The 25757-nt window shown below is 33.9% G+C and overlaps 1 protein-coding gene across 1 annotated transcript; it reads left to right on the plus strand.

The window, feature by feature from the left end:
* The first annotated feature begins 4813 nt into the window (after positions 1 to 4813).
* LOC149579898 (uncharacterized) lies at positions 4814 to 9048 on the plus strand. Its single transcript, XM_089802687.1, has 5 exons — positions 4814 to 4984; positions 5448 to 6130; positions 7454 to 7891; positions 8424 to 8676; positions 8788 to 9048. Exons 1-5 carry the CDS (start codon positions 4814 to 4816, stop codon positions 9046 to 9048), a joined length of 1806 nt encoding a protein of 601 aa, XP_089658813.1.
* Positions 9049 to 25757: the final 16709 nt, after the last annotated feature.

Here is a 25757-nt window from a genome sequence, read left to right on the forward strand (position 1 = left end):
TCTTGAAGATGGATGCCTCTAATATGCTTTTACAGTTAGTTGAGGTTGGGAAATTATTCACTCAAACTTGGTCAGTGATGCTTTGCAATTGGAAACACATAGACCACATATTGATTGCTAGAGTTCTCAGTGAATTGAACCGGGTTTTTGTTAAAAATGAAAAACATAATTGCAAATTTTTTTGGAAATTGATCACTTGCTGCATTTATAAAAATGCCTCAATTGGCTTATGGCATGGTAATATGAAGCTTTTAGTGGAGGATGAATGAAAAAATATCATTCGGTGGAACCATAAAAAGATGTTATTTGATTGTGCATATAACTTTAAATTGAGCAACCTGCAAAAGGGTTTGAAACATAATGAAGTTGCTGATTCGTTCTACACAAGAAGGTTAGCAATAATGTTTTCTCAAAGTTAAAAACATGCTCTACACTTGAAGATAAGATGGCATGTGCAATCAAATAAACATCTCCAACAAATGTTCTAGTAACCACGTCACAGAGTTGTCATTGTTTCTATCCTCAAACTACGTACAACAAATATCATCGTGGTAGTTAAACAAACTGGTAAGATTCAAAAATAGTAACATTTATTTCATATTCATTGATGACAATGAAGATTGGCTAAAAAGTTACAGGAGAAATTACCGGGTTTTGTTAAAAATGAAATGCAATTGCCAGAACTTGTTTTTAACAAAACCCATATGCAAAAATGTAGATTGGAATGTATCATACAGAAAATCAATATCAGCAAGCCGGCATTCACCTCTGACTATTGCAGATTTTTTGATTTAAAATGTTTATTGCTGGGTTATGCAATGATTAACAAAGGAAATGGATCCTTACTACAGAGTTGTCACACAAGAGGGTCTTCATTATCTGAAGCAGCAAGTCATGTATATGGGAACATTGAAGTAGAAACTATTCAAGTCACCAGAGCTTGTTTCCAACTTATAACAGAAGCAAATCAATATCAGCAAATACCCATAGTTAAAAAACAACAAAGAAATTGAGCTCTATCTCAGTAATAAAAAAATCAAAGCTTGAGGTTAACATGGCGGAAAAATGAAAGATTTTCAATAGTATTTTCCATTATGACATCCAAATACAAATAGGAGCCCATGCAATAAGATTCAGCAGAGATTTAATGTCCACAGTCAACAGAAAAAGATTTTACATCTTCATTTCCAGCTAGGGAAATACCAAAAACAAAAAACCTTAATCTGTCAAAGCAAGGAGAAGATCGGCTACATCAAAGAAACTACATTTTCAGCAGTTACAAATTTCATTATCATTCATGACAATATCAGATTCAGCAAATCTAAATTCTTACCTCCGCGGCTAAAATGGAAGGTGCACAGTCACGGGAAAATGAAAATAATTCAAAGACCAAGCAATAAGCAAGGAACAAATCCAGATAAAATGACCTCTTCAGACTTGAAACCCTCATCCTATAGCTTCCAAAACTTCAAAACAAACAAGATAAAATGAACTCATTTTAGGGTAATCGAAATATTCATACCCTCTTTCAAAATGAATTTCCATTTGGAGTCTGTGATTTTTTTTCATGGGATTTTACATCCTTTTAAAAAAATTTATATTTGTGATGAGTGAGGTTGCAAGTTTTATTAATGTCTTAGAGGCTTTGTAAAGTTAATAATGTTACTTGTTATTTTGCACAGTTATAACAAAGAAAATAGTATTTAAATGATTAATTCTAATCATTTAATATTATTTTATTCAAAATGCAAGAACATTATTTTAAATCATTTCTTTTGCATAATTATTACTGTAAAAGAGAAATATTTTAATGCCGTAATTATAAGTCATTAGATATTTTTCTATGTTTAATGCAAAAGATGAGTCATTTTATATTCATGTCATGGTCTTTAAGATTGAAAATAGTTAGGAAACATATGCATGGAATATGGGAGGTTGGATTTTGACTTTGCTAAGTCAGTTTGGGGGTCTTTATGACCAGTTTGAGCATTTTGTGGACAATGGAAGGTGAGTCATAGTGTTCTTTATGACTGAGTGGAGCTTTTTGAGCAAAAGATCATTATTTTAGAAGTTTCCAGTACCTCTTTTCCAGGCTATCTTTTTGCATGCGACCCAAACAATTGGGCATTGTACTTAATGAGTTTTCTAACTCATTGATAATGGAGTTCTAATTTTATGACTGAGTTTGGAGACATCTTTGGAGTCTTGAGCTTTGTTATAAAGTCTTTAATTCAACATTTTGAAGAAATAATGGTAGTGACAGCATTGTGATTATGCCCTATGAAGTAAATTGTCAAGTTCTTTTTCCTTTCTACAAATTCTATGTGTGTTTTAAATGATTTAATAAGTTAAACTGTGAATGTTTACATTATTCCTTGTTTTTTGTTTCATTCCAACACCTTTTTGTGGAAAAGTAAGTCTGCTTGTAGGTTATGATATGTGTTTATAGGTGAAATTAGTCAAAGTGAGATAGTAATTTATCCTCTTTTTGTAGTTTCAGTTTTGAAACCTTATCATAAATCACTTGTGCAAGCCTTTATAGGAAAATGTGCTTCATCTGTATTTCATAGAACTATAATCCTCTTTGTTACATGTGTGTTGCGTGTTCATAGTAACTTTTGGTGTATCACCTCTTTTCTTATTTAAGTTTTAGGTTTTAGGTTTATTTTTTGCACTTTCTTACCTTTTCCCTCTAAGTTTTCATTAAGTTTTAGAGTGTTTCACTGAAAGATATAATAGGAGCTAGCCTAGAATCTGGAGGTTTCATTTCATTATCCAGTGTCATGTAATGAAATGACTCCCATGTTAAGTAAGGATTACTAAACATTGCCAGTTAAGTAGGGTGCAAATCTTGAAACTTAACAGTTTTGACATGCCCGATGGGACCTGAGCACATTCTACAACTGTGCTGGTACAACTGAAGTTCATTTTCAATTAGCTAGTAGGAGGTGATGAATTTATGAGAAAAATTCAAACACAAAATTCCACTTCTTTTGAATACTTGCAATTAGAAACTCTAAAACAGCGTGGAAGGAGCTTATCCAAGACAAAGCCAGCATCGAGGAAGAGGCTTTCAGTCCCTAGTCTTCGTGTCTATAGCAAAACGCGTCAAAGAAAAGTTAGACATTCAACAAGCCCATCAGTAAGAGCTATTTCTTTTGATATTTCTATTGATTCAACTGAAAATTTGGCAAGTACTGGTTTTATACTAGCAAGTACAGTTAATACAAATATCCAACAACAACTTGTACAACAATAACCTGTACATCAGCAACCAGTACAACAGCTTGTGCAACACCCTCTTCCAATGGCGAGGGCATATGCTTTTGTGCCTTTTAATCAAGGGAGTCCCTTGAATTTTGCACAACATCATGATATACCACTGGCTGCATTGAAGAGTTTTCCTGATTTCACAGGAGAACATCAGACTACAACATATGAGCACATAAGAGATGTTGCAACTTTATGCAACGTACACCATGTTACAGAGGAGGATGTAGCTACTAAGCTACTAGTAGCATCATTAAAAGGAAAAGCACTTCAACGGTTTAGAAGCCTAGCTATTGGTTCTATAGGCTCATGGGATGCTTTGGGTGATGCTTTAACAAGACATTTTGAGGATAAGTTAGAATTTTTGTCACTTGTGGAGTAGCTCTCAACTATTAAGTGTGCACCACAAGAACAGATGATGGATTTTAGTAGCCGGTTTTAGAGGACTTGGACTAGAATTCCTATTGTGGTAAGACCTTTAGAAGAGCATGCTTTTCTTTATTATTTAAGAAGTTTAAATAGTGATATTTCAGTAATGGTTCAATCTATGGGAGGTGTTTCGCTGCCTCAAGCTTATGATATCACCATTAGAGCCAAAAATAGTCTTATCCAAGCTGGTAAGATAGCCCCTAGGCCTCCAATGCCCATTTTTTTGGACATCCAACCCAATCTGCCATTGGTAATCTTGCCATTTAATCCATTACCTGCTATTCCTGGCCAAGAAAATACTATGGCAAGCCCTTCAAATACTACAGGTCCTTCACTAGAGTTGCAGGATATTAAAAATAGCAAGATCAAAATCAAAATTATGATGCAAACTTTTAGTAATGAGCTGGTGAATTTAAAGAAACAACAATTTCAGCCTAGGGCATCTTACCAACATTAGACTCCAGCTGTTAATTTGCCTTATCAACAACAAAATCAAGGCCAGCCTCAAGGAAATAGGCTGCCATTTCAGGGCAATGCAATGGGTTATAGGAAAAATATTAATCAAAGGCCTTTCCATCCATATGATCTAGTTCCCCTCAATTCAGCTAATCCAGTTAGAGACATAGTGCCCATACAGAATAATCTTGCAGTAGATTTTGAGTGGTGTTATCCTTGTAATAAACCACACAATCAGGCTACGTACACAAATGGAGTTATAAATCAGGCATTAATGGTGCAAAATATAGTAGCAAGACAACAAAATGTCACAAATGATGCACCTAAATAGTAGCATGATGTACCAACTCCTGAGACTACTTTCCTCAACTGGCAGAGAAATGAATTTTGTGTAGTCAATAATGAGTCACCAATATCAGCAAATACCTGAGCTAAGAAAAGAGCTCTTGAAATAGACCAAACAACAAATAAGGGTAAAGCTACTGATACAACTGAGCCATCATCAAGTGCTACAAACATGGTGGGAGACACTCACATCCCTATCACGAAGGAAACCGTTCTCAAACCAGCAGAACATGCTGTTGCTAAGATACATCAGAAATCACACTTTGCTGCTCCATTCAATATAGTGGAGAATATGAAGAAGATGAACGTGTCTATGTCAATGTGGGAGACTTTGGCTATTCCTGGTCAAACGGATATTCTACAAAAGGCCCTTTTAGATGAAGCAAATCCCACAAAGGTGATGAATGAACTAGCAAAGGCGGTGTTAACCAACGTTGATGAAAAGAAGGATGACAGCGAGAAAACTGCTAAGGAATCAAATAAAGTAATAAAGGAATCCATTTTATCTTTCCTTAATCATTGGTGATAAATTAGTCCATAATTGTATGGTAGATAGTGGAGCTACAAGCTCTGTCATGCCAAAAAAGATCGCTGACCAGTTAGGACTAAAATGCCAGCCTATTGAAAAGGGTGTTGTTCAACTTGATGGGACATCTGTAGGTACTATAGGCATGATTAAAGATGCAAGTGTTACCCTTCATGCTTGTCCTAATTTTTCCATTCAGCAAGATATATATGTTATAGATTTACCTCTATACTTTGCTATTTTCTTGTCTAGGGACTTTACAACAAAGATCGATGGTTATTTTTCATCTGATTGATCTCATATGATTTTTAGGACTAGATATGGTACTAAAGTAACCATTAAATTTGAGTTTCTTGCAAAAAATTATATAGAACCTTATATGCCCAATGCTGTTAATGCAAACCTGCTTGCATTTAATAAGGAGGAGTATCATACAGCAGCTGAAAATCGAACCCAACTCTATAATGTCCTAGATATTCTTCTTGATGAATGGGCCTCTAGTCAAACTTTTGAAAATCAGTATTATCATATGAAAAATGCTAACTTAGGAACCTACATTATTCATGAACAAAATGAGGTCATTCCAGCTTTGGTCAAACCAGTAGGTCAGTCAACAAAGTCCAAAGATCAGTTATGGAGCATTTTTTTCGATGGTTCGAGAGGTAGACAAGGTGCTGGTGGGGGTGTTATGTTGATTTCACCTGATAATGAGAAATATTATGCCACTTTCAAATTCAATTTTTCTTGTACTAACAATACAACAGAATATGAAGGTTTAATCCAAGGGTTAGAATGGGCAAGAAAGCATGGCATTAAGTGTTTAAAGGTATATGGTGACAGTGAATTAATAGTAAACCAAATTAGATGTCTGAATGCTATAGAGAATGATATTTTGAAATCTTATAGACATCGTGTTCGGGATTTACTTGAACATTTTGATGCATTTAACATACTGGCTGTCCCTAGAAACAAAAATCAGCATGCTGACAGGCTAGCAGCTGTAGGAGCCCAGTATGATATTGTTAACAACGTGTCTGCACATACCGATCAGCAACATATCAAAATCATTACCAAACCTTCAGTTCTTGATAATGATATTAATTGGCAAGTTTTTGACAATGATGAACAAATTTTACAATTTTTGCTGGAAGAAGATGTTTTTGCTAATTCTAATCAGCAGAGGTATAAGGATCAATATGGTGACAAGGTGATCTAGTTAAAAAACAACAACTTGCCAAAGGGTTTAGTAATGCTAGAGAGCATTTTTAATTCAGATGATCAGCTCAAATCTGGAAAGGCTAACTTGCTGGTTACAGAAAATTAGTATGCAGACCTGGAAATTGCACTGGGTAAATGTTTGAAATTTGGTAAAGTTAATTCAGTTGAAGAAAAAGAAGTTTTTTTTCATTTGTTTCAAGAATTCAGCGATGTGTTGACTTGGCAATATAGTGACTTAAAAGGATTTAACCCAAAATTGGCACATCACACAATAGAGCTGGAATCATCAGCAAAACTAGTGCAGCAAAAGAAAAGGCTAATTAATCCTAAACTGGAACCGTTGATGCAAAAGGAGGTTTTCAGACTAATTGAAAGTAAGATAATTTTTCCTATTAAGCACACGAGTTGGGTTGCCAATCTAGTTCTAGTAAGGAAGAAGAATGGGGAGTTACAACTGTGTGTGGATTTTAGAGACTTGAATATAGTCTCGTTGAAAGATAGGCACCCACTTCCGTCCATGGAGCAGATATTACAGTGCATGTCAGGGGCTGAGAGGTTTTCTTTATTGGATGGTTATTCAGGTTATAACCAAATCTTGGTCAAAGAAGAGGACCAGTATAAAATAACTTTCACAACAAAATGGGGTATAATGGTGTACAAAAGAATGCCATTTGGACTATCTAATGCTGGAGCCACATTTTAAAAAGCTATGGAGATGGCTTTTAGTAATTTGATGTACAAATTTATTTTGGTGTATTTGGATGATATCATAGTTTACTCACAAAAAATAGCAGATCACATAGATCATTTAAGGCATATTTTTGAGCATTGTAGAGAGTTTGACATCTCCTTAAACCCCAAAAAGAGTATATTTTCTTTACATGAGGGAAAGTTACTTGGATATGTCATATCAAAGGTAGGCATCACAGTGGACCCTGAATGAGTTGCAGTGATTTTGGAGCTACCTTTACCACAACATAAGAAAGGCCTTCAAAGTTTCATTGGCCGCATCAATTTTGTGCGAAGATTTCTGCCTAATATAGCAGCACTCCTAAAGCCTTTAACAGCTATGCTTAAAAAGAATGCAACTTTCACATGGACAAAGGAAGCCAAAGATAAATTTTAGGGCATAAAAAATGCATTAGCATCATCACCTGTCCTAATCAATCTTGACTTCAGTAAGGATTTCATTCTTTATGCCTATGGCAGTTATGATGTAATTTTAGCTATGTTAGTACAAAAAAATGCAGAGGGATTGGAACAGCCAATTGTATTTTTCAGCAAAGGACTGGAGGAGTATGAACAACATTACAAATTTTTCAAAAAACATGTCCTTGCTATTGTGAAGAGTCTTAAAAAATTTAGACATTTGCTGACACATAACAAAGTTATTTTGCGTGTCACACACCTAGGTGTTAAGGAATTCCTCTTGAGTAGAGATCTTAATGAGAAGAGAGCTGGTTGGATCACACATGTCATGGAGTATGACGTAGAGATTCAGATCACTACGCTGGTTAGAGGAAAAGGATTATGTGAAAAAATTACAGCTAAGGACATTGCAAAACTTGAGGAGCAAGCAAATACAGTTTTGTTGATCAGAGCAACTGGAAATGATGATAAACCAGCAAGCTGGTTACAGGATATGATGTATTTTTTGAAAACTAGTCAATGCCCAGCCACATTAGACAAAGCAAAGTGAAGATATTATCGCTTGCAATCAATTCCTTTTGTGTTGATTAATGAGATTTTGTATAGGAAAGACTTCAATGGAGTCCTTCTCAGGTGTGTAGATCTAGATGAGATTGCTCAAATATTGCATGAATTTCATGATGGTCATTCAGGAGGAAACTTTTCTCTAAGGACTACAACTTATAAGATTTTAAGAGCAGGCTATTACTAGCCTGATTTGTTCAAGGATTGTCATATACATGTCAGAAAATGCATCAAATGTGCTATGTTTGCAGGAAAAGAGAGGTTGCCACCTTTGCCTTTGCAAAATAGAACAACCCTTCTAGAAGCGGGGAGTTGATTTTATAGGGCCCATTAGCCCTCCATCTAGTGTAGGTCATAAGTGGATTATTACGGCCACTGATTATTTCACACACTGGATTAAAGCAACAGCATTAAAGGATGCAAATGAGACAGTAGTACTGAATTTTTATGATGATATTGTGAACAGGTTTGGAGTACCTGATTCCATTATTTCTGATAATGCGCTTGCTTTTATTGGAATGAAAGTCATTGATTGGGCCTTTAATCATGGGATTTATCTGAGTACTAGCTCAAATTATTACCCACAAGGTAATGGATTGGCTGAATCTTCAAATAAGAATCTTATAAGGATTATCAAACGCAACTTGCAAGAGAACAAGAGAGGTTGGCATTCAAAGCTGAAAGCCGCCTTATGGGTTGACAGGATTACTCCAAAGCAAGTTATTGGAAACTTGCCTTATAGGCTAGTGTATGGGAAAGAAGCCAAATTTTTTATAGAGACATAATTACCTGCACTTGACCTTGCTACACAATTAGTTTTATTTGAGAAGAGTGACCCTATTTCAGTGCGGTGCACCCAGCTGATGGAGTTGGAGGAAACAAGGAAAAAAGCCATGGAAACCATGGAGTATCAGCAAATGCAGATCAAGAAGAGCTTTGACAAAAGAGCTCAATTTCAGGAGTTCCATGTTGGTGACATGGTACTAAAATGGGATGTTTTGAAGAGCAGGCCAGGCCAACACAATAAATTTGATCATATGTGGGCTGGACCGTTTCAGATTGCTGATTATAGACAACATAATGCCTACTAGCTGGCTACCATGGAAGGAGACATACTATCGATCCTCATGAATGGGATCCACCTCAAACCATTTTTTGAGGTATGATTTTTAGTCTTACCTTGTATATAATAGGTTAGTTATCCCTGTTTTCAATAAGTGTGTCTGTATTTTTAGTTTAGTTTAGTTTTCTATTTTGTTTTGATTTGGTAGTCTAGTCTAGTTTAGTTGCTGGTTTATGTTGTTTTGTAGTCATACCCATTCATTTCATTCACACATGCATAGATATGTGTGTTTAAATGAATGCACATATCTCACATATGCACACATACACACATACATATCGCTGACACTAAAATATGTCTGGCTATACATATCTGCATATGCATGCATACATTGCATACATGCATTCATTCAAGTCCATACATTTACACATATGCCAAATAATGGTCGACTATGATGGTGCAACTTCTAAAGTTGATACTTGAGTTTTGACCTTGCATACCCATCAATTTAATAAAAAATTTCAGTCTTATTAAATTGACGAACATACATTCAAAATTGAACCAACAACTTTAGAAGTCACTTTGTGTCAGGTTTAGGTGCTAGGATTGCATTATTAGACTCTATGCCCAAGGAACAAGAACAATTCAAACACTGGTCAAATGTCAAGAAAGCAGACATACATCAGAAGTTGCCAAAAATGTTACTAAAATTTTGCACATGTGTAAAATTTTAAGTATACATGCAGTGAAAATACAAAAATGCTTTTCATTTCATTCAAGCAATAGAAATGTCTTTTATACATTGATGTTTTCAAACAATGAAATGAAATGATATATTGAACAGGAAAAAGTCTCACACAAGCCGTGAGTATAGCTCACTGTATTAAATTTCTTTCATAAGGAAATACATGAACAGATACATATGAATGAAAGAAATAAAGAGGAGTATAGGTAATTAGTCATTTCCTATTGCTTTGACTGGTTATGCACCCTCTATTTGGCGCACTCATATAGCTCCGAGCTCCGTGATCTCAAGCAACTACAAAAAATATGAAAACAACTAATGTTAGATCCCGAAGGATCTAAGCAATGACTGCCTATCTCTACAACATATACTCTATTTTTTGATGCATTTCATTACAAGAGTAAACAAATCAAAATAAAGAAATAAAGGTTATTTGTGAGTGTCAAGAGCCCATGCTTGAACCTCACAGAATACTATGATGTAGGATTTCAACGAATAAATAATGATTAACATCATAGATTGCAAGAGTGTACTTGCTACAATAAAGCATGAGAGAAAAGTAACGGAAAATATTTCAATCAATGCTAAGAAGCAAGGAGTTTTTATTGCAAAGCTAAACATGCCACTGGAAAGTATGTTGACAAAATCTCAGAAGGTAGACACAAGATGAACAAGGTTATGTTGTAACAAATTATCATGTGACTGGAATGCTCTTTTAAAGAAATCCCAACAGCAACTAAGTTATAGCCCAAGTGAATATTCTTGCATCTGATGGGGTTCAGAAAAATTTTGAGGGTACAATGGTTAGTGAAAACTATATAAAGGATTTTGTTGTCTTGAAGATGGATGCCTCTAATATGCTTTTACAGTCAGTTGAGGTTGGGAAATTATTCACTCAAACTTGGTCAGTGATGCTTTGCAATTGGAAACACATAGACCACATATTGATTGTTGGAGTTCTCAATGAATTGAATCGGGTTTTTGTTAAAAATGAAAAACATAATTGCAAATTTTTTTTCAAATTGGTCACTTGCTACATTTATAAAAATGCCTCAATTGGCTTATGGCGTGGTAATATGAAGCTTTTAGTGGAGGATGAATGAAAAAATATCATTTGGTGGAACCATAAAAAGATGTTATTTGATTATGCATATAACTTTAAACTGAGCAACCTGCAAAGGGGTTTGAAACATAATGAAGTTGCTGATTCGTTCTACACAAGAAGGTTAGCAATAATGTTTTCTCAAAGTTAAAAGCATGCTCTACACTTGAAGATAAGATGGCATGTGAAATCAAATAAACATCTCCAGCAAATGTTCTAGTAACCACGTCACAGAGTTGTCATTATTTCTATCCTCAAAGACTACATACAAAAAATATCATCATGGTAGTTAAACAAACTAGTAAGATTCAGAAATAGCAACATGTATTTCAAATTCATTAATGACAATGAAGATTGGCTAAAAAGTTACAGGAGAAATTACCGGGTTTTGTTAAAAATGAAATGTAATTGCCAGAACTTGTTTTTAACAAAACCCATATGCAAAAATGTAGATTGGAATGTGTCATACAAAAAATCAATATCAGCAAGCCACCATTCACCTTTGACTATTGCAAATTTTTTGATTTAAAATGTTTATTGCTGGGTTATGAAATGATTAACGAAGGAAATGGATCCTTACTACAGAGTTGTCACACAAGAGGGTCTTCATTATCTGAAGCAGCAAGTCATGTATATGGGAACATCGAAGTAGAAACTATTCAAGTCACCAGAGCTTGTTTCCAACTTATAACAGCAGTAAATCAATATCAACAAATACCCACAGTTAAAAAACAACAAAGAAATTGAGCTTTATCTCAGTAATAAAAAAATCAAAGCTTGAGGTTAACATAGCAAAAAAATGAAAGATTTTCAACAGTATTTTCCATTACGACATCCAAATACAAATAGGAGCCCATGCAATAAGATTTAGTAGAGATTTAATGTCCACAGTCAACAGACAAAGATTTTACATCTTCATTTCCAGCTAGGGAAATACCAAAAACAAAAAACCTTAATCTGTCAAAGCAAGGAGAAGATCGACTACATCAGAGAAACTACACTTTCAGTAGTTACAAATTTCATTATCGTTCATGACAATATCAGATTTAGCAAATCTAAATTCTTACCTCTGTGGCTACAATGGAAGGTGCACAGTCATGGGAAAATGAAAATAATTCAAAGACCAAGCAATAAGCAGGGAAAAATCCAGATAAAATGACCTCTTCAGACTTGAAACCCTCATCCTATAGCTTCCAGAACTCCAAAACAAACAAGATAAAATGAACTCATTTTAGGGTAATCGAAATATTCATACCCTCTTTAAAAATGAATTTCCATTTGCAGTCCATGATTTTTTTTCATGGGATTTTACATCCTTTTAAAAAAAATTGTATTTGCGATGAGTGAGGTTGCAAGTTTTATTAATGTCTTAGAAGCTTTGTAAAGTTAATAATGTACTTGCTATTTTGCATAGTTATAACAAAGAAAATAGTATTTAAATGATTAATTCTAATCATTTAATATTATTTTATTCAAAATGCAAGAACATTATTTTAAATCATTTCTTTTGCATAATTATTACTGTAAAAGAGAAATATTTTAATGACGTAATTATAAGTCATTAGATATTTTTCTATGTTTAATGCAAAAGATGAGTCATTTTATATTCATGTCATGGTCTTTAAGATTGAAAATAGTTAGGAAACATATGCATGGAATATAAGAGGTCGGATTTTGACTTTGCTAAGTCAGTTTGGGGGTCTTTATGACTAGTTTGAGCATTTTGTGGACAATGGAAGGTGAGTCATAGTGTTCTTTATGAATGAGTGGAGTTTTTTGAGCAAAAGATCATTATTTAGAAGTTTCCAGTACCTCTTTTCTAGGCTATCTTTCTTCATGCAACCCAAACAATTGGGCATTGTACTTAATGAGTTTTCTAACCCATTGATAAGGGAGTTCTAATTTTATGACTGAGTTTGGAGACATCTTTGAAGTCTTGAGCTTTGTTACAGAGTTTGTAATTCAACATTTTGAAGAAATAATGCTAGTGACAGCAGTGTGATTATACTCTATGAAGTAAATTGTCAAGTTCTTTTTCCTTTCTACAAATTCTGTGTGTGTTTTAAATGATTTGATAAGTTAAACTGTGAATTTTTTACATTATTCCTTGTTTTCTGTCTCATTCTAGCACCTTTTTGTGGAAAAGTAAGTCTACTTGTAGGTTATGATATGTGTTTATAGGTGAAATTAGTCAAAGTGAGATAGTAATTTATCCTCTTTTTTTATTTCAGTTTTGAAACCTTATCATAAATCACTTGTGCAAGCCTTTACAAGAAAATGTGCTTCATCTGCATTTCATAGAACTATAATCCTCTTTGTTACATGTGTGTTGCATCTTCATAGTAACTTTTGGTGTATCACATCTTTTCTTAGTTTAAGTTTTAGGTTTTAGGTTTATTTTCTGCACTTTCTTACCTTTTCCCTCTAAGTTTTCATTAAGTTTTAGAGTGTTTCACTAAAAGATATAATAGGAGCTAGCCTAGAATCCAGAGGTTTCATTTCATTATCCAGTCTCATGTAATGAAATGACTCCCATGTTAATTAAGGATTACTGAACATTGCCAATTCAGTAGGGTGCAAATCTTGAAACTTAACAATATTGATAGCACTTGTATTATCACAATAGAGTGTCATTAGTTCTGTGATTTCTTCCTTCATTCCCTTAAGTATTTGTTTGATCCATACAATGTTTGTGTAGTTAATAGAAATAACAACATACTCTGCTTCAATAGTAGATTGGGAAATACAACTCTGCTTCTTGCTAGTCCATGTAACTGGTCTTTTACCTAAGAAGAATGCTTCTCTACTGGTATTTTTTCTATCATCAATGTTTCTAGCCCAATCAGCATTAGTGTAGGTTCTCAGTTCAAACTTTTCATTCTTCTTATAGTATAAACAAATTTTTTCTATTCCTTTCAAGTATCTTATTATTCTCTTTACAACCATCAAGTGGTTTTTTCTAAGATTAGCAAAGAATCTTGCAACTATTCCCACAACTAATGCAATAGCAAGTTTGTTGCGTACTACATATTACAGTTTTCCAATCATGGATCTGTATAATGTTTGATTTACCTAAGCTAAATTATCATTCCTTGATAGCTTGAGTGTTGTCACCATAGGTGTACTTATTGGTTTGGAATCCTCTAGTCCAAATGTCTTCAATATCTCTTTGACATATTTTGACTGAGTAATAAATATGCCATATTTCATCTAATATACTTGTAGTTCCACAAAGAATTTGATGTCTCTAAACATTGACATTTGAAATTCTTCCTTCAATTGATTTGCAAAGTCCTTACACAAAACATCTTGTCCTCCAAATATGATATCATCAACAAATATTTTAGATAATAGTATACCTTTGTCCTTATCTATCTTCATGTACAAATTGCTATTATCACCAGTCCTTTCAAATTCGATCTTCACAAGATAAGTATGAAGTCTCTAATATCATACTCTTGGTGCTTATTTTAATCCATATAAGGCTTTGTGTAGTCTACATACCATGTTCTTATTATTTTTATCAACAAAACCTTTTGTCTATTCTATGTAGACCTCCTCTTCTAGTACGTCATTTAGAAATGTAGACTTAACATCAATCTGATAGACTTTGAAACCTTTGAATGTAGCATAAGCAATCAACATTCTCTCTCTTTCCATTCTTTCAATAGGGGCAAATGTCTCACAATACTTAATTCCTTCTTCTTGTGCATATCCTTTGTAAACTAGTCTTGCTTTGTTCCTTGTCACTTCACCATTCTCATCTAGCTTGTTTTTGAATACTCATTTGGTGCCAATCACATTTTTGTCTTCTGGTGTAGGAACTAGACTCCACATCTTGTTCTTCTTTATTTGTTGAATTTCTTCTTCCATAGCCTTGTACCAATAATCATCTTCTAGTGCATCTTTCATTGTCTTAGGTTACTTCATGCTTAACATGCATGATTCACTTCTCAATCTATTTCTTGTCATTGACCTTGCATCTTTGTCTCCAATAATTTGATCTGTAGGATGATGTCTTTTGATATATTCAAATGATGTCTTTTGATATATTCAGACAATCTTGGTTTAGTTCTTGTAACTACATTTTGTCTCTATTTTATTGTCACTATGTACATCTCTGTTAGGTATTTTAGCATCTCTTTCATGTATGTTGCTCTCAGAATCAGCATGTACATTTTCTTCACTCTACAACTTGACATCTAAATGCAGCTCAGTTCCTGAATGTAACTCGACATTCATAGGTTGTGACTTGGCAATTATTGAGACTTTTTGTTGGTTTGAAACTTGATTTATAGCATTTTATTTAGCAAGCATTCCTTCATAGAAGTATACAAATGATTTGTATTCTTCTAGTTCATTTGTAGGTTCAACCTCATATACTCTATAAACTCATCAAAATTTACATTTTCAATTTCCACAATTTTGTTTGTGTTAGCATTTAAACACTTGTAAGCTTTACTTCTTATGGAGTAACCAAGGAATATACCTTCTTCACTTTTTGCATCAAACTTTCCACTCCTAAAATCTTTAAGAATATAACATTTGCTTCCAAATACTTTAAAGTATTTCACATTAGGTGGATGTCCATACCATAGTCAAAAAGGTGTTGAATGAGTACCTTTCTTGACTTGCACATGGTTCAAAGTATATACAATAATACTTATAGCTTCTCTCCAGTATTTTAGATCAACATTCTTCTCCATCATAAGTGTTTTGGCATAGTCCTATATAGACCTATTTCTTCTTTTAGCAATTTCATTTTGTGGAGGAGTCCTAGGTGTAGATGTCTATCTTTTGATTCTTCTGTCATTATAGAATATCTCAAACTCATTTGAAGTGAATTCTTCTCCTCTATCTGATCTCAAGCATTTTAGACTTTTACTTGTTTCTTTTTCAACTCTTGCCAAGTACCACCTTAACATTTGAAAAGCATCAGATTTTAGTTTTAGAAACATGACTGTCATCATCCTAGAGTAATCATCAACAAATAGCATTATGTAATTATCTTCTTTGTAGCTTTTCACTTCAATAGGTCCACACAAGTTAGTATGAATAATTTCTAGTATTTCTTTAGAGGCATAAGCTTTACTTTTAAAGCTTGACTTTGTCATCTTGCCTAGCTAACATTATTTGCATGTTATATTATCAGGTTTCTTCAACTTAGGCAAACCTCCAACTCTTTTCATGTTACTGATACTAATTAGATTATCAAAATTAACATGACATAATCTCTTGTGCCAAAGCCATACATCATTAAATTTTGCAATAATACAAGTAGCATCTTCTATAGCTAGATATAATAGATTACTTCTAGTTCCATCACCTTTTCCAATCAAGTTTCCATTTGTGTCATATATCTTGACAGTTTTATTTTCAAACTCAACTTTGTTGGTGTTGATGAAAGCCAACTTTGAAGATTCCCAAGATCACTTGAATGTGAGAACCTGTCAAAGAGAAGCCAAGGAGACAAAGAGCATGGAGCAAGGGAAAAACCCTAAATGGACATGAGAGACAATATGTGCAAACACAAGAATAAAAATGTCTTATGAAAATACAATGAGGGAGCCCGCTTATAAAGAGCTCATGGAAGCTTGTAGAAAAAGCTAGAAGGTGGTAGAATATAAGAATGACAACTCAGCACACATCCACAAAAGGTGGAACATGCTAGAAGGGAACAAACTCTCGTGTTGTCAACAACTAACCACTACATGCATTAAATATAAAATATTAAATAAATGCATTTACTTAAGTAAGCTTAAGTAAATAGAATAAATAATAATTAATTAATTATTTACTCTAACACCCCCCCCCTTAGTGCAACTTAGGGAAATGCCTTAAGCTCACAAAACTAAGATGAAATGCATGAATGGGTCCCAACAATGAAGCCATGTTGAGTACCCATGTACAATGCAAAAGAATGCAACCTCTGTAAAATGAGGAAAGAGAGAAAACCATGTGGGAAAAACCCTCCCCCCAAAAGAGGTAAACTAGTGAAGAACTGAAGAAGCCTCCAACTAGAAAAAATTGTCCCCTAAAATAGGAACAAGGAGTGATCATGAAGAAGCATCACTGAAGCATGAAGAAGCTGCAAATCTATCAAACTGCTGATCTGAAGAACCTCCATGGAAGAACAAGGCACAAACTGAGCATGTTTATATGGTAGATGATCCATCTCACCGAAATGCATAGGTAGCTAGCCACTGCAACCTTGTACATAGGATCAACCACTGAACAATGAACCATTGAACTATGGATGCATTAGAATAACAACATAACCCCCCCTTAATGTAGACGGGGTGTGATGACAGGCAACTGAGAAGGTGGGCCAAAGTCTCCTGCAAATGAACCTAGAATGATGAGAGAGGAAAAGGTACAGGCACCTATAAAGACATGGTCAAATTGATGCTACATGGGCTAATGTTTTGGAAGGGACACTCACTTGATAAAGGGAGAATGCTTAAAATAGCAAACAACTATCCCCCCCATGGTGCTTTATGAAAATAGTGCATGTACAACTGACTCAAAACAACGTTCATGATCTCCAAAATGCAAAAGTGACACTTTATCTCAGTGTGATACATAAAAGTGCTTCAAAATGATAGCTACAATGATCAAAATTGAAAACAAGCTGATACAAAACCAAGTACAGCCTAAAACAAAGGAAACAATGCCAAAAAAAGATCCTCGGGCCTAAAACACTCAAAATATCCACCATATAGCAAAAATGCCAAAAATATGATAGAAAGAGCATGGGCCAAAATATAAAAAAAAAGGACCACATTTCAGAAAAGGTGATAGAACCAGCTTTCTAGAAATATAAAGTTTTTTAAAAATGGGCATGGGACACAAAAAATATGCTTACCGGAGTCAAAAATAGGACTTCAAAATTCAACTAAAAAAATGGGCAATAAAAATTTATCAAAACTTAAAAATACCTACATCAATGTCTCCATATCAGAACTAGCTTTTCGATGCTTCTTTCGGATCGGAAAAATACCTCTGTATCCTCATGTTATGGCTAAAAAATTGAGAGTAGGTCCAAAATGACCCTGAAGGAGAGTGCAAGCAAGGATGATGATATAACACTAACATCATGCTGATTTCAGCATATCATTGGTTTAAATTTGATAGCCACATGACTGTTGCCATAAAAAAAGATGCCACATGGATGCCACGTGGCAGGCAGTTGACGTGCCAGGAGCCACGTGGCAATGTGCCATGTGGCAGCCCCTACCACGTATCAGCTATCATAAGCACTAAAGCAAAAGAAAAATGCTGACTGGCAGTAAGCTAGTGCTGCATGGAGGGGGCATAGGAGGTAGAGATTGGGCAAAACCACCAGCCAAGCAGAGCGTAGAGGGGCGTTGCCATCGGCGAAGATGGCGGAATAGGCGACACCCGAGCCACGGTCGAGGCTATGTGTGTAGAGGGTGGCACCATTGGGGGTCACTACTAGGGGCTGCGTGGTGGTGGCACGGTGGTGGCAGTTGGGCGGTGTGCCCAAATAATATATATATTTTTAAAAAAATCATTGAGATCATCCGTACGACCATACAGAAGGGCCTGTGGGTAAAAATTTTTTGCCTCTCGGAGCTCTATTTCCAAAAATGAAAAGTTTTATATGAATCCTGACTGCAAATGGCCTTTTGGATCCAATGGCAGCATCCCTTTGGGTTGAAAGTGCTCCAAAAAATTACTGTTCCCATGATTTGAAGAAAAAATGCACAAACAAACTAGGGTTTGTGACTTCAAATCATGGCTTCAAAAAATTTCAATGAAGCAACAGGAGAAAGGCTCTAATACCATGTTGGAGTTGATAAAAGCCAACTCTGAAGACACCCAAGATCACCTGCATGTGAGAACCTATCAAAGAGAAGCCAAGGTGAGGAAGAGCATGGAGCAATGGAAAAATTCTAAATAGACATGAGAAACAATATGTGCAAACACAAGAAGAAATGTATTTACAATGAAAATATATTATGAAAATATAATGAGGGAGCCCACTTATAAAGAGCTCATGGAAGCTTGTAAAACAAGCTGAAAGGTGGTAGAAAATAAGGATGACACCTTAGCACACATCCACAAAAGGTGGAACATGCTAGAAGGGAACAAACTCCCGTTTTGTCAACAACTAACCACTACATGCATTAAATACAAAATATTAAATAAATGCATTTACCTAAGTAAGCTTAAATAAATAGAATAAATAATTAATAATTAATTATTTACACTAACAAACTTTGCATCCCAAATTATTCAACTATGACACACATAGCAAGTGATAATTCAATCCTTCAACATAGTAAGCATTTTCACATGAAATCTTGTCTATGAGTTTGATAGACCCTTTTCCTTTTATTAAACATGGTGCATCATTACCAAACCTTACACTATTTTCATCATAACAAGTTAAGGTAATGAACTTACTTTTGTCTCCAGTCATGTGATGTGAGCATCCACTATCAATAATCCATTTATCATTCTTGTTCACACAAGTCACAAGTCACAAGTGAAGTTTTCTTATCCTCATTAGATTCATCCTTCATTGCAACATATACTATTTTATCATCATGTTCATTAGAGTCATGTTCATCAGTAATATAGCATGACTTCTTGCCTTTGTCTCTGTAGTCTCTACCATCATCTTATCTTCTATTTGTGTGCTTGTTTCCTTCTTTGTAACTCTTCTTATGTGTACATCTTACAATAATATGACCAACTTCATTGCAATTGAAACAAATGATGAGTAACTTAGCTTTGAACTTGCCTTTTCCTCTGTGAAATCTTCTTGCCAACAATGCTTCCAATTGTTTGATGTCTTCTTCATCTATGTTGTTGTCACTAGATACATATTTTATCTTTCTTTTCTTCTTCTTCTACTTTACCTCCTCAGAATCTTTTAATAGCAACTTTTTTTTGAAAGCTAATTCAATACTCTCTGGTTTATAGTTGTCAAAATTAGATAGCTCAAAAATAGTGAGTCTACCTACCAAACCTTCAAGGGTTAGATCATTTCTTAGTATACATTTTAACTCTTGGATTGCAGGAACTCTAATGACATAAATAGGTAGTAATGTCCTCAAGGATTTTCTTAGCATAGTATCATCATCTATTTTACCACTAGCACCTTTTATTGCACATATAATAACTTCCTTTATTCTAGCAACATATTGAGCAATATTCTTACCTTCTTCCATTCTCATGTCATCAAACTTACCTCTGAGACTCTTTGACTTGGCTCTTTCAACATTTTTGTCTCATCCATAGATGGTGGTTAGGGCATCCCACATCTTCTTTGCACTATCAAGTCCTTTGATATCATCAAATTTGACATAGCTTAGGGCAAAGGCAATCTCCAACATCGTTTGATTGTGTTCTTTCTTTTTCTTCATATCTTCAATAGTTAGGGCTCCTACTGGATCAAAATGCTCCACTAAAATGCAAGATTGTACATGATCTACAAGTCCTCCAAGGTGTAGCTTCATCAAACTTTTCCATGCAAAAAAGTTATCTCTATTGACCTTGGGTACTTCTCTTTTTGACATCTTGATCTTTGTGCTTCTAGACCTTAAAACTAATCCTCTTAAGTAGATGGCTCTAATACCAATTGTTGGAATTCAAAGGGGGGGGGGGGGGGGGGGGGGTGGGGGGGGTGGTTGAATCAATTATTCAAGGTCTAAATGTACAAATAAAACTTTTCACAATTCAGTGAACCCATAAAACATTCATACCCATGCATGCATTCATTGCGTATCAACTAAAACTTATATGTTACTATCAAATCAACTTGCAAAAATGTAAAACATGAAACACAACACATCCATCAATACATTTGACACAATGATTTAATGTGGAAACCCAATTTGGAAAAAACTATGAGTAACATGCTACTCCTTTTTCACTCTTTTGAAGTGATGCCTTGTTAAAAGCCTACCCTATTAAAGGTTACAATACACATTATTAAATGTGAAATAGGTAAGGAATTTCAGTCACTCTGTTAAAAGTGAGCCTTGTTAGAGGATTTTAGGCCATTCACTTGGAATGCCACCTTGTTAAAGGATTTTCCAATGGCTTTTAAGTCAACTTTACTCCGAAGGATTTACCCTAGACTAATACAATTGTTAGAAAGAAACAACAGAGCTTTGATTTGATACAACTTACAACCTTACTTATAGATTACAAATCTCTGTTCAATCCTCAAATATACTTGGCTTCCATTCTTTGTAGCTCTAACAACTTGTTCACCTTCAAGAATTCATCCTCTTAAGCCTTTTTGCTTAATATGCCATTGTAGACTCTTCTTTTGGGTCACTTGATGAAGCAAAACCCCTTTCTCCTTCTCCTTATTAGATTCTTGCATCAAACTCTCTAACTCTTTTGCTTCATGACTAGACATTCCTATATATAGAGAATTAGAAAATTTTCCCACTCATTATCCATCATCTAAATTAGGGTTTTAGATGGATTAGGTAGGATACACTGTATCTAACCCATATCTTGTCTTCTCTAGAAACTTCTCTTAGAATCCATTTGAATTCACTTCCAAAATAGTTTACATAGGATTCGGTGCCACTGGCTCATCAATCTTATCTTCCTCCTAATTCACAAGTTCTAAGAAAATAAATCTGCTGGCTTTTATTTGGTGAATCTTTGATCTTTTTCATAATGAAACACCATAGCATTATTAATATTCTATTTCTTAGCACATACTACATCACTCAACATCAACTATAAAATCACTCAGCATCAACTAGATTTTACTAGTGCTCGACATCAACTAAAAATTACTTGACATCCACTAGAATTTATTTTCACTCAAATCTAATTGAATTTTTGCTCAGCTTGAACTAACTTTGCTTAGCACCTACTATCCACTTGGTCAAGCTTGGCAAATGAACTTTTTAAAACTTGTTCTTCTAAACTTTCTAAGTGTAGTTATGCATTTTGTATCCTCAAGTAGATCATTAATACATTATGTTTTTATTATCTTAATTGATCCTTGTACTTCATTACATAATCATAACTCAACCTTTCCTCTAGGTACTTTTGTTACATTTTGTTGATGATATCTTCCTCATCAATTGACTAAGTGATAGTACTTGAAACATATACACAATTTTCCTACCAACAAATTATAGGTTTGACATCAGTGACAAACAATGATTGAAACACAATCTTCTTCAACAATCTTTTCAATCTAATATCAACAATAGAAACTTTCATAAACATCATAAGTATGATAAAGACATGCAATAACAAAAGAATGACATGTTTAAAATCCCAAAAAGAAAAGTAAACACTTAATATAAATAAGAGAGATATAGAAAGTTTTAACTCCAATAAAATAGGTAAGGAAATTGAGTTTACCAGAATAAGGTAAACACCAAAAATAAAGGAGCAATCTAACACCACAAAATGAAGAGTTGATGAAGTTGGGTTCACAAAATCAAGGTAAACACCTAATGTAAATAAGGGAGATCTAACTCCAAAGATAAAAAATAAGGTGGAAAGAAGTTGGATTCACCAAAATGTCTAAGGGGAAAACAAAGACACTTTAATAAGACTATAGATCCTCACTTTTTCAGGGTCCACTAAGCCATTAAAATATGTGCATGAGGGAAAGAGGGGAATTTCCAAATATGATTCCTCTTATGATCCAAATTAGATTAGCTAGGACCTAAAGGAAGAAGGGTGCTAATAGTGAATTTGAATTATAAAGATGAATGCAGTACAAGGAAATACACTCTTTGGCCCTTGATAGGATAATGCAAATGTGAAAGTGAAATAATTGCTTAAATAATGTAAATCTAGATTCTATTTGAGTACAATTAGCCCAATTAATATATAGATCTATGGTGAAGATGTTAAAGGAAATGGTATATGAAAGAATCACCTTAAAATGCATAGAGGAAGATGTATTTTAGCTCCAAAACTCATAGATCTAAATTGTTTATGAATATCCATTTGTGGATCTCATAATAAAATGACTAAAGGAACAAAACCTATAAATCTCCCCAAAAATAGGGACTAAAGGACTATGTCAACTTGGGAAGACTTCCTACAACCAAGTTGACATAGTCTAGTGATATGAAATTGACTTCTCCAAAAAGCTTCTGAAAAGTAGGTTCTAGATCTACAAACCTTTTTGCCAATATCCTACAAATAAACACACAAAAGAGAGGCTTTGTGGTTGGGGTCTGATGAGGGATTTTCTTAGAGAACACCTTGACTAATTTCTTGTGGAGATGAGATAAATTAAGACTAAGATATGGAAATGAAGCCCCTAAGACTCGTTCTACACTAGTTTTTGACCAAGAACATAACTCAAGCCAACTAGGGAGGTAATTAAATTAATTGGAAAAATTGAGAACTTTCAGGCTATGAACTTTCAAGCGGGGAATAAGTTGACTCTTGAGTTGACCTAGTCCTAGACTAGGTTGACTTGAGTTTGTGTAGTCCTAGTCTAGGTTGACTTGAGATGACCTAGTCCTAGGCTAGGTTGACTTAGGGCAACCTAGTCCTAATGGATAGGTTAAAAAGGCCATAGAAAGTGCTAGGAAGTGGTACAAAAGAAGCTAGAAGATAGTGAACTAAACAGGAGATATGGTAAAAAGGGTATCAAAATGACACCTAGAAGATTGAGTCAAAAAATGAGAGATGATGAAGAAGCATGAAATTGAAGAGGAGAGGATAAAAAGAGACCAAAACTACACTAAGGAGAGCTAAAAGGTCTCAAAATGAAGTGCATCCATTTTAAGATGTTAAACCAATATAAGGTTTTTTTCATTTACTTAAATCTATTAATAATCATATCAAGCAATTCAATTATAATAGATCATTAATATGTTAAGTGAGTGACATTTAGATTTATTTTTGTTCACTAATAAAAAAAGATAAGGTAACCCAAATGTATGTGCAATATTTATGGCCCTCCCAAATATGTAGAGGTATAGACATGATTAATATTTCCATTAAGGGGCAACTTTTTGTCAAAAAAGAGTGGTAAGACATGGAACTTTTCTCATTTCTTCTTAATCTTTGCATTTCACCTAGTCCCTAACTTAGGATGAGATTAAAAGGGGTACTATTTTAAAACTACTTTCTACTTAGTGGTTGTCAAAATCTAGTGCTTATTAACCATCTTATTTTTTAGTGTACTAAACCCTATATAAAATTGAATAGACATAAGTTTGACCTATTTAAATGTTTCCAAATTAGCTAATCCATTTTCTCTAGATCTTAGGTCACAACACCAAATGTAGGACATATTATACCTATTCAATGACACATTATCTTAGAAAGTAAAGTCCACTGAGATAATTGAGATGGGAACTCTCAATATCTTTATTAATTTTGAAACATGTAAATAGAAGATGCAAAAACCATAGAAAGACAACCATGCAAAAACTAGGGAAACCCTTGATCCAAGGAAAACCCTAGTGGGGATAGTACTAGGGTATTTTTTAGTGGTGAATATTCATAATTTTTTGAATTTTAGAATTTTTTTGCTAGCAATTTGGCTAATAATTTAAGATTTAATGCAACCTAATTGTCACATTTTTGTTAAGTTTAGTTCTAAAATATTTAAAATTGCTCAATAATTTATTTTATTAAAAAATTAAACTCAAAGATTTGCCACAATATTCAATACATAATTAAATTTGATTCACCTAAATATTATATATTATTGAAGAAATTAAATTTAATTCACCAATAATTATCATAATTATTAGTTACTTTAGGGATATATTACCAATATTTAGTTTTCACTATTGATTTAAAATATATTGTAATTATCCTCATAATTTCCATGAGATAACACATGTTCAATTTTGATTTTTAACATTCCATGACGATTATCAGACTTCCTATTATTGATATACGCCAATATTTTCTACTCAAAATTTATGATTCCAAAATGATCACCAATGTAAATAATATTTAAAATAATTTTTTTGAGAGATTCACCAATAAAAGAAAATTTACTTTTCAAAATAATGAAGGATTCGCCAATAATTTATATCTTTTTCTACAAGGGGTTTTCTTAAAGTTTACCTTGGATAGTACCCACAAAATGATATACTAATATAAAGTTTCTTGTTAGAGAATAGACCCTATTAGAAGTCAATGAAATACAATTAGTACATGTGAGTCCCTATTAGGATTCTTTGAATTCCTATCAGGAGAGTTCGAACCCTATTAGCAGTTGAAAGGAGGACCACTGAACTCACTATCCAAATGGCCTTAGTACCATTCCTTCCAAATAATACAATGTGAAACAACAATTTTCCAACTAACAACTTGTCTTTCCAAATAGACTTCTTAAAATACATTTACTTGTACCAAACATTTCTCCAACCTTCACAAATTTTCATATCAATCTCACACAATAGATATTACAAAGATAAGATCGTATATCCACATAACTGATCTCACTAGTATTAAGAACCATGAAAAACAATTTTCCTTTGTACCAAGTCCAATAAAAGGTTATTGATTTGGCCTTGAGGATTTCTCCATTTAAAATTATAATATAGGACCATCTAAGATATTGCAATACACTTTACATTATAATTTTAAACTTTATCCAAGATTACACACAAACGATTCTCTAATAGTCTTCATAACTTTTTACTCAATGATCTTTAGATTATGCCCTTTGAACCAAGGCATCTCTAATATGTCTTCAACCTCTATCTTAGTCTTCTCAAGAAAATTTCATCTATGTCATAAGATAGAATCAAAATAATAGTACCCTCTTTCTAAAAATGTTGTCTAAAAGTTTCCTTCACTAAAATCTTCAAAACTCTATCAAGTCTTCATGTTTGTATATATGATCTTAACTATACCTTATATACATATTGTATAATATAACCTTAAGTGCACA

This window comes from Cupressus sempervirens, chromosome 1 (genome assembly GCF_028749045.1).
Source record: "Cupressus sempervirens isolate cs-2001-9-10 chromosome 1, ASM2874904v1, whole genome shotgun sequence".
Lineage (NCBI taxonomy): Eukaryota > Viridiplantae > Streptophyta > Pinopsida > Cupressales > Cupressaceae > Cupressus > Cupressus sempervirens.

Bases quoted from the DNA above. Each gene is read 5' to 3' on its own strand.
- LOC149579898 (XM_089802687.1), top strand. From the start codon at position 4,814: ATGTCAATGTGGGAGACTTTGGCTATTCCTGGTCAAACGGATATTCTA. The intron at 4,985-5,447 runs GTAATAAAGGAA...GCATTTAATAAG, and splicing joins CTGCTAAGGAATCAAATAAA to GAGGAGTATCATACAGCAGC. The intron at 7,892-8,423 runs GTATTTTTTGAA...TATTGTGAACAG, and splicing joins AGCTGGTTACAGGATATGAT to GTTTGGAGTACCTGATTCCA.